This window comes from Chrysochloris asiatica, unplaced genomic scaffold, assembly GCF_000296735.1.
Source record: "Chrysochloris asiatica unplaced genomic scaffold, ChrAsi1.0 scaffold00559, whole genome shotgun sequence".
NCBI classification, from domain to species: Eukaryota; Metazoa; Chordata; class Mammalia; order Afrosoricida; family Chrysochloridae; genus Chrysochloris; species Chrysochloris asiatica.
The window spans coordinates 357,526-368,061 of NW_006409077.1; the positions used below are offsets into that span (position 1 = coordinate 357,526).

General features: G+C 40.3%; 1 gene segment (V, D, J or C); it reads left to right on the plus strand.

The window, feature by feature from the left end:
• The first annotated feature begins 1,821 nt into the window (after positions 1–1,821).
• Positions 1,822–4,141, plus strand: LOC102835690. The segment is given in 4 exon segments: positions 1,822–1,870; positions 2,067–2,382; positions 3,695–3,771; positions 4,110–4,141. Coding segments are annotated over 4 exon segments (474 nt in total).
• Positions 4,142–10,536: the final 6,395 nt, after the last annotated feature.

Here is a 10,536-nt window from a genome sequence, read left to right on the forward strand (position 1 = left end):
TAATATTATTTGTATAAGAAGAACATATAGAAAGTCTTATTATAAGATATAAAACAAATGTATATGGTTAACTTGAAATTTTAAATAAATGGAATAATCCATCATTTACATTATTGTGTATCTAGCATTTTCTATGCATTGTGTCTTAATTTTCTTGTATCCATCTATAATTTAATAATTTTCACTACTCAGTAGGTTTTCACAGTGTGAAAGTTACACAATTCATCATATGTATTGTTAATGGACATTTGCACTGATTTTTATTTTTGGGAATTATAAGAAAAGCTACTTTGAAAAAATTCTCATAGTATACCCCTTTGCACCCCTACACACAAATCTCCAGGGAATATACTCAAAAAGCATTTTCTTCTCGTTGCGTGTATGTTTTACGCAGCTTTACTAATGTGTCTTCCATATGTTCCCAAACAGTTATATCCCTTGACTTGCTCACATGGGTATATTAGCAGCGCCTGTATCAATTCACATCTATACATAATCAGTACTATGTGAGGGTTCTTGGAGGTTCACAACATAACTTATATTTAGGATTGTCAAACTTTTCAATCTTACCAACGTAAAGTGTATGTGGAAGTACCTCACTGAGTTTCTCTGATAACTACTGAGACTGATTCTCTTTATACATACTTTTAGGACATTTGTACTTTCTTTTCAGTCAATTTCAATCACATTTCATAGCAGGCATTAAATATTGCCTCTCATCTCTGAATTCACCCTTAAGCGCATGTTCTCTGATAGTGGGATGCATTCTCTAAGCATTTATTCTTTACAATACGTATATTAGAAGGTAAGGAAGGGGCACTGCTGGAAGTGTTTTCACAGTCTGTCATTCTGTATTTACTCAAGTTGTTCATGTCCATTAATTCTTTCTTCTCTTGTGGATTCTGAAAAATCCCTGACAGTTAAACCAGATTCAAGGTTGCAGAGATCCAGACTCACTTAGACCACTCACAGGTGGGTGTGGATCCAGGCAGGGATTGATTTACAGTCAGAGCTAACTACTGAAGGTTGCTTTTTCACTCTGTAACATAAAATACACACTCAGAATCTGAAGGGAGCCTTTTTTCTTTTTTTTAACTGAAAGAAAGAAAGGGGAAAAGGCTATTGTCCTGTCTGTAGAATACTGCCACAGGGTGAACACACTGGCCATAAGACCTGCAAATGTTTCAGACGTTAGGTAAAAAGTGTTTTCTTTATAGGGAGTGAGAGTAAAGGATATAAAGAAAATGCAGCTGTGAGGAAGTGAAATGAGCAGGTGTCATAATCGGATAGTAAGTCAGAAAGTTTTAGGCTGAGGTCAGTCAGCCTAGTCTCTGAGTTATTGTTAGTAACCATTGAAAAAAGCTCTAACTCATGGGAAATTACTACGACATTGTTTGGTCCTGTGCTAGTCATTTTGCACTTCTTAAGTCCCTCATATATCCTTAGATACATAGAATGAAATATACATACATAAATATTATTTCAATGTAAATTAGAGCTTTTTGTTCAGAATGTTTTGTTGATTGTAAGCTGTGAATGAGAATGCTGTTGGTTTTAAAAAGTTGTATTTCAACTTGTTACTGGACTCTTACTGGGCTTTTTATCTTGTAGTAGCATTTTGCATCTTTCATAGTCAAAGAATCTCTTTTTTATGATAATACATTTGGCTCCATAATTTATTGCCCATGTAATTTGCTTGTATAATCCTGTGTGTTTTGCATAGATCCTCATGGTCTCAGTGGCTGCTCAGAGCTTTACAAATATGACCTTTCCTCCCGTCAGTGAGAACTGAGCTGCATCAGTCAGGGCACCTGCACCACGATGATGGCACAGCCCCAGCTCCTCATGGTGTTGCTGCTCTGGGCATCAGGTGAGGGAACGAAAAGCACTAGACTACTATCTTTGTAGATCAGGAAAAAATGATTTTAGATGTGGAGTGAAAGAACAATTATTTCAGAATCAAATGATCACACTAATTCCACTTTTCTGTGTCATATAAATGATTTGCTTTTAAATGTGTTGACATCATGTATGTATGTATGGTGATTTTGTCCTCTGATTTGCAGGTGCCTGTGGGGACATCATAATGACCCAGTCTCCAGCCTCCCGGGCTGTGTCTCTAGGAGAAACAGTCACCATCAACTGCAAGTCCAGCCAGAGTCTTACCAGCAGCAGTAACTATCACTACTTAGCCTGGTATCAGCAGAAAGCAGGACAAGCTCCGAAGCTTCTCATCTACGGGGGATCCAACAGGGCATCTGGGGTCCCTGACCGGTTCAGTGGCAGTGGGTCTAGGACAGATTTCACTCTCACCATCAGCAGGGTCCAGGCTGAAGATGTGGCCAATTATTATTGTCAGCAATATTATAGTACTCCACCCACAATGATTCAGCCCTTAACATAAACCTCCTCTCCAGGCTGGGGCAGGAAATCTCTGTAGCAGCAGCTGAGCTTGCACTCTTCTTCCATCTAATGGGCATCTGATTTACATGTGGGATCATATGTAGGACTCAGGAGATGTCTAAGGGACTCCGTTTTTCTTTGATTCCTTCTCTAGAAAGTCCCTATAGGAAAATGCATTTCAGTACTACTGTAGCAGTGCTTATTTATATATATATAATAGTGGTTGAATACAACATTTCCTGTTTTACATTTCTTGAGGGCAGACATCCAAAATAATACAACTGTGCTAAAATCAAGGTGTCAGCAAGGCTGCATTCCTTTGGAAGGATCTAGACTAGAAACCATTTCCTTGCCTTTTTCAGCTACTTGATATCTCATGCATACCTTGATCATGACCCTCTTCCTACATTTTCAAAGGCAACAAGATTGCATCTCTCTGACCATCTTCAGGTGTCACATCTCCTCAAGAGATGAGTTCTCTGCCTGTAAGAATTAATGTGACAAGATTGGGCCCGGCTAAGTAATCTTGGGTGATATCCTTATCAAGCACTCTACTCTAAATTACGAGTCCTGGTGTGGCACTCTGGGTTAAAATGCCAGACTGCAAAGCCATTTGAACTGCAAGGTCAGCAGTTCAAGCTCACCAGTCACTCCTCAGAAACCCTATACTGGGTCCCTATGGGTCAGAACCGACTCAACGACTGGTAGCAACAACTCTAAATTATGTATTCAAAGTCTCCTTTTTCACATATAGGAACATATTAATAGATTTCCAGGACTAGATGTAGTTTGCTTGGCAGATTCTAAATCTGTTCACCAAAACATGGATCCCTTTCCTACAATGTTAGAATACTGACCTTGTGCCCCATACAGATAGATACACTTGAGGGATGTAACCAAGGTCTCTAGGTCTGCTCACTGCTGGAGAGGATCCAGTGAATTGATTCCTTGATGGATCAACTACCATTTCCTTTGTTTTCTTGACTCTAAACTTACTTCTTTTAACTTATTCCCATTTCTTTCCTTACTCTTTCCATGCTATTGTTCTCCAAATATGGAAGCGTTCCATGTTGTAGCTCTGCCTTATTCAGACTCAAAGCCACCAACAGAGTGTGTAGCCAGTTTCCCTCTGTCCCTTTCCTCTACACACTATTTCCCTTTGGTCGCTCCTATGTTATCTTTTGATGCTAAAACAAAGTAAATTAAACAGAGGAAGGCTATTTCTCTCAGCTGTACTCCTCTGTTTAAAGGCCATGCTCCAATTCTCTCATCCTTGTGGTTGTTAAGTGCTGTTCAGTCAGGGTCAATTCTTAGAGATCCTGCGTAGTGTTTCAGAGAAGCTGATAGCTTTGAACCGCCAACCTTATGGTTAGCAGTACGATGATTATCCTACAGCACCACACCAGGTCTCCTTATGATCTGTAAATGTGAACAGATTTCCATTCATCTTGAATCCTCAGGTATTGTTTTTAAATACAGATTTGTCTCTATGACCTTAAGTTACTCAAACAATCAGTGACAAGGTTTCCTTGTACATAAAATGAATATAATACTAGCTACTTTGTACTGTTGTTGGAAAGCTAGATGAGTCAAAAAACTCAATGGGTTTGTGTACGTGTAATCTTCAGTATTACCATTATTATGATTTTTTTAACCTTTTCTACACAAATGGCAATTCTCAATTTTTTTTTTAATCATTGTTTTAGTTTCCTTTGACTGTTATGACAAATCAGCATAAATGTGGTATTTAAACCAATAAAAATGGACTCTGTTATAGTTCTGGAAGTCAGAAGCTCTATACCAATATGTATGATAGCTGCTGAGTTTATTCCAAACATGGTGAACCATGAGATCAGTATCACCGGGTGAAATCAAGGAGTCCTAAAGTAACGAACTCTCCAGTCTCTAGGACTCTGTCTGCTTCTGTGAGGTTCTGGTGGCTGTTGGTACTTCTCGAATTCTGGAAGTTTTACGGCAATCTTCAAGCCCAACATCTTCAAATATTTCTGTGCTTCACCTCACATCACCTTCTTCTCTGTGTGCCATTAAATCACAGTGTTATAAGGTTACATTGATGCCATTGTTGTTCTTAAGTGCTGCGGAATTAGTTCCAACTCAGAGCGACCCTGGATAGGGTTTCCAAGGAGCAGTTGGCAGGTTTGAACTGCTGACCTTGTAGTTTGCAGTTCAGCACTTATCCTAAAATGTCACAGCAGGACTCCCAATTTAGGATAATCCCCTTGTGTCATTATTCTTAAATTTAATCACATATACAAAGACTTTGCCACATAAGGCAACATTTACAGATTTATCAACATTTATCAGTGGTGCCTGATAATCACTGGGGCCAATATTTCAGCTACTGTTATAACATTAAAAATGATCCTTAGTATCGATCCTGAATAAATGTTGAAAACAATATGCTCAGTATAATAATTATGGTGAATCGGTTGCTTTGCTATCATGATGTAAAAAATTTTAACTAGCAATTTGTTTTGCATTAAAGTCTGTACATTTTGAATATTATTGGAGCACAGATTTGATACATTAAACACTAAAGACAGAAGACAAGAAGTATTGTGGGATGACATCAAGAATACCATACATAAAGAAAGCAAAAAGTCATTAAGAAGACAAGAAAGAAGGAAAAGGTTAAAATGGATATCAGAAGAGACACTGAAACTTGCATTCAAGTGTAGAGATACTAAAGCAAATGGAAGAAATCAGTCCAAGAGCTGTACAGAAAATGTCAAAGATCAGCTCAATAAGATAAAGCCAAACAGAACAACAAAATGTGCAAAGATCTGGAATCAGAAAACCAAAAGGGAAGAACACGCTCAGCGTTTCTCCAGCTGGGTGAACTGAAGAAAACATTCAAGTTTCGACTTTCATTATTGAAGGATTCTCTGGACAAATTATTGAATTATGCAAAAAGCATCAAGAGAAGATGGAAGGAATAAACAGAGTCACTGTCCCAAAAGGAAATGGTTGATGTTCAACCATTTCAAGATTATCAAGAGCCAATGATACTGAAGGAGGAAGTCCAAGGTGCATTGAAGGAATTGGCAAAGAACAAGTCACCAGGAAATCAAAGGATGTATTACATTAGGCAAATGTGTGACACAAGACCTTTTTAAAGTGTTGAACAGCAAAGATGTCAGATTGAAGACGAAGATGTGCCTGATCTAAGCGATGATATTTTCAATAACCTCATATGAATGCAAAAACTGGACAGTGAATAAGGAAGACCGCAGAAGAATTGATAGTTTTGAGTTATGGTGTTGGAGGAGAATATTGAAAGTGCAATGGGCTGCTAAAAGAACCAACAGATCCATGTTAGAAGTAATATAGCCAGAGTGCTCCTTGGAAGTCAGGATGACCATACCTCGTCTTTCATATTTGGACATATTGTCAGGAGGGACCAGTCACTGGAGAAGGACATCATGTTTGGTAAGGTGCAGGATCAGAGAAAAAGAGGAAAACCCCCAATGAGATAGATGGCCAAGTGATAGAATCGATGTACTCAATCATGGCAACAGTAGTGAGGTTGGCCTAGGATTGGACAGTGTTTAGTTCTGTTGTGCATATATGGTTCTTATGGGTCAGTGCCAACTCGATGGCACCTAACAACAACAACAACAACAGCCAAAGAAAGATCAAAATGGATGTCAGAAGATACTCTGAAACTTACTCTCCAGCTTTGAGATGCTAGAGTAAATGGAAGAAATGAGGTACAGGAGCTGAACAAAAAATTTTAAAGATTGGCTTGAGAAGGCAAAGTCAACTATATCAATGAAATGTGCAAAGGTCTGGAGTCAGAAAATCAAAAGGGAAGAACACGTTAAGCATTTCTAAAGCTGCGGAAACTGAAGAAAAAACTCAAACCTCTACTTTCGTTATTGAAGGGTTCTCAGGGAAAATTATTGAATGATGCAGAAAGCATCAAAAGAAGGTAGAAGGAGTACACAGAGTCACTGTACCAAAAGGAAATGGTTGATGTTCAACCATTTCAAGAGGTAGCATATGATCAAGAGCCAATAATACTGAAGGAAGAAGTCTAAGGTGCATTGAAGAAATTGGCAAAGAACAAGGCACCAGGAATTGATGGAATACAAATTGAAATCTTTCAAAGAATTGAGGCAGCACTGGAGGTACTCACTGATCTATGCCAAAAAATTTGGAAGACAACTACCTAGCCAACTGATTGGAAGAGATTTGTATTTGTGCCTAGTCCAAAGGTAGGCAACCCAAAGGAATGTGGAAATCATCAGATAATATCTTGGACATTCCATGCGCGTAAAGTTTTGCTACAGGTAATACAGAAACGACTGCAAACACACATTGACAGAGAACTTCCAGAGGTTTAAGCTGGATTCAGAAGAGGCCATGGAATTACAGATATGGGACCAAACCATGTAAAGGAAGAGAATGACTTTAGATGCAGAGTGAAATCATGGTAATTACTTAAACAGACTCAGTTAGTTACACATCTAACACTAAGAAAATTCGTTTTAAACAACATGCTTTATAATTTCTGGACTAAGTGCATGCATGCATGGTCATTGCCCACTATGATTGCAGACTGGGGACATTGTGATGACCCAGTCTCCTCCAGCCTCCCTAGCTGTGTCTCCAGAGGACATGGTCACTATCAACTGCAAATCCAGTCAAAGTGTGCACAAACATTGACTGGTACCAGCAGAAACCAGGACAGCTTCCCAAGCCTCCTATCTATCTGGCATCCTCCCTGGCTTCTGGGGTCTCCAAAAGTTTCCATGGCTGTGGGTCTGGGACAGATTTCACTCTCAGCATCAACAATCTCTAAGCTGAAGATGTAGCAGTTTATTGCTGTCAGCAACGTAATAGCTTACCAGCATAGAATTTCAGCCCGGAACAGAAACCTCCTCCCTTGGCTATGTCTCAATGAGTCTCTATAGCACAGCTGACTTTTCCCCACAGGTCCTGAACTTGCACTTGCTCTCTGTACATCTGAGAGGTTGTGTTTTCTGACTTATTTGTGGGAAGTTTAGCAGGGATCAGGAAACAATGAAGGGAATTCTGTGTCTTTGAGTCTGTTGAGGAATGTTCATGTAGGAAAATATGTACTAAAGCTTTATATTTGCTTCTTGTAGCTGCCATAAGAAATGATCCTAAACCTATTGGGTGACTCAATACAGAATTATGATTTTACAGGTATTAACATTAGAATTGTGACACAGATCTCACTGACTAAAATCAAGGTGTAGAAGAGCTGTGTTCATTTCGGAGGAGGCTCAAAGGAGAATCTGCCTCCTTGGCTTGTCTACCCCCATTGGATGAGGTGTAGCACCTTCTGAGCAGGACCTGCCCACTGGATGCTGAAATGACAGGCACACAAAGATGACCCAGAGATGCTGTTCCATCATGGATAGACAAAAAATTAATCCAAAAGGGCCTCACAGGGACAAGTGGGCAGTCCTGTTTTCCTGTAGTATTCATTTCATGTCTCATTTTAATAGTAAATTATCTGAATAGAAGAATCACTCTGTAAAGAAAACTATCTCTAGGCTTGTAAATACCTTCTCACTCAGGACACAGAGGAGCAGGAGCCCCAGGACCTGGATGGTGTCACTTTTCTGCAGCTTCTCTTCTGTGTGATGTTGCTCTGTCTGTATCTCCCATGGGAGGCTGTTTCATAGCATTTTATAAGGCTCAGATCAGAAGCGCTAAGCTCAGGACAGGAGGTTGTTGAGGGGACATTTGTGAAAGGAATGCTGCAGTATGACTATGATATTCTTAGAACACCAGGCTGTGGTTAAAATCCTGTATGTTGTGCTGCTTTTGCTGTTTAATATGGCTGTAATGTCCACCTATTGTCATGAATTCTCTGATGGAAATAATTATATTTCAATTTTCCTGTTATAGTTGCTGGAGGTCTTTGAGTTGTACAAATAGTTTGCACTTGGCTACAATCCTGAAGTTTGGTGATGTGAATCCACCGAGTGGTGGCATAGAAGAAAAGTCTAGCGATCTGCTTCAAGGAAGATTGCTGTTGTTGTTGTCAAGTGCTGCGGAGTCAGCTCCAACTTAGAGTGAACCTGCCAACAGGAAGGTGGCAGCCAGGAGAATGTTACAGACTTCAGTTCTGCTATACAACACATGAAACCTCCATGTCTTTTAATCAATTAAATGAGAATGGATTTGGCTTTGGTAGGTTAAGGTTTCTAAGAGTGGAGGTATGTTCTTGAAGTGAGCTTAATGAAATTATTCATATGTCAATTGTCTAAATGCTCAATTCACAGAGTCAATAATGTTTTCACAGTGGCAGCAGGAGCGGCCTCCAGTAGCCAGTGTCCCATGATGGGTGTCCAGTGGTGGTGGAGCCAGTAGAGCTCTCCATTGTCCATTTGAGTTGGTGGTGAGATCTGGTTTGTTGTGTATGGTGTTTATGCCATCTAGTTCCTAGTGCATTTTCTCAGCCATGTTCCCAGACTCTCCATCAAATCTACAAGTCCCCCAATATCATTTGAATTCAATATCATTTGAATTTCTGCCTCGGTTAGATTTGGTTAGATTCTTTTCAGTTGATTGTATCCAAAAACTCTGACCAATGAAAATATAATTCTACATTTGGTAGTGCTCAGTCTTCATTAAAGTTTCTTCCCTTGAATATTTATGACTGTACTAATGACTGCACGTCTAATTTTTGGAGTTGCAAACAGATAAAGTTCACTGTCGTTGAGTCAGTTCTGACTCATAGCAACCCTATAGGACACAGGAGAGCTGCTTCTTAGTGTTTCTAAGATTGTTTCCTCTCTCCCATGGAGTGACTGGTGCATTTGAATTGACAGCCTAGTAATTAGCAGTCCAATGCTAAACCCATTATGCCACGAAGGCTCCTTATATGATATTTATGGCTGTTATGGAATCCTTGTGAGGTGCCCAAGGGTAAGCACTAAACCTCAAGTTCACCTTGAACTTCAAAATTGGAGATACAAACTCACCATTGCCTACTTGGAAACTTTATATCGGGTTGCCATGAGTTGCAACAGCCTCTCCAGCACTTAAGAACAACAACAATCTGGTTGTTAAATGTAGAGGATTCAAAAAGTTCTTGGACATTTTTTATTATATTTTAATTCCATTTTCCACCAACTTTTTGCTGTCTTTTCACATTTGTAAACAACATTCTTATCAACAGAGAAAAGAATGAAGTTGTCAAAGACTTCATTCTTCTCGGATCAACTATCAACATTCATGGAAGCAGCAGTCAAGAAATCAAACAACAGCTCTCTTTCCTTCCAACCTCCGATAAAGCCTTACACATGAGTGTTTATGTTCCAGCTCATTCCACCTCACATTTATGGTACCGAAACCCAGGAGGGACTTTGCCAGGACCCACGACAATCCCCAGCTGTCGGGTTAATCAGCTTTCCCAGCTGTCCCTTCTGAACCTGCAGAACAAACACCCACCCAGGGGCCCTCATCCATTGCTGTTGCTGACTTTTACAGCCACACACCTGTCAACAATCTCAGGGTGACTGTTTGGGCATGCCTCTCTCTCTGAGGTCCTCTGTGCTGTCAAGTCTAAGTTCTAGTACTAGGCCAGATGCACTCTTCTTGGCCCGTGGCCCAGGATTGCTGCTCTCGGGGGATGCGCCATCAGCTCAATTCCTTTCTCTTCTCTCAGGGGTCTGGCAAGAGAGATGAGGACGCTCCTCTCTTTGCCCTTCTCCTTGGAGGCTTCCTGATCCTCACCCTAACTCTCCGGCCCGCAATTATCATGGGAACTTCGCCATTTAAATTGCCTCATTCCACACCCTTGGGTTGTCTCCTGCGCAATCTTAAGGCGCTAGGGCTACAACCTGATATCAAGCCATGACGCTTACTCTTTGTAATGAAGAAAATGGTTCCTAATGGCCGGAGAATGGCATCTTCAACTTCAACATCCTTCATGACCTTGATAACTTCTGTCATCGCAGCGGCAAATGGCCTGAGGTCCCCGACATAGAGGCTTTGTTTTCTCTCTGTTCTCATCCTTCTCTCTGACTTGCTCCCCTTCTCAAAACCTTCTAGTCCACGAGAAACCACTCTCCACCCAAGACCAAGACCCCTCCCAGACATTTCCTCTTTTGACTCATCAGACCATGTCCA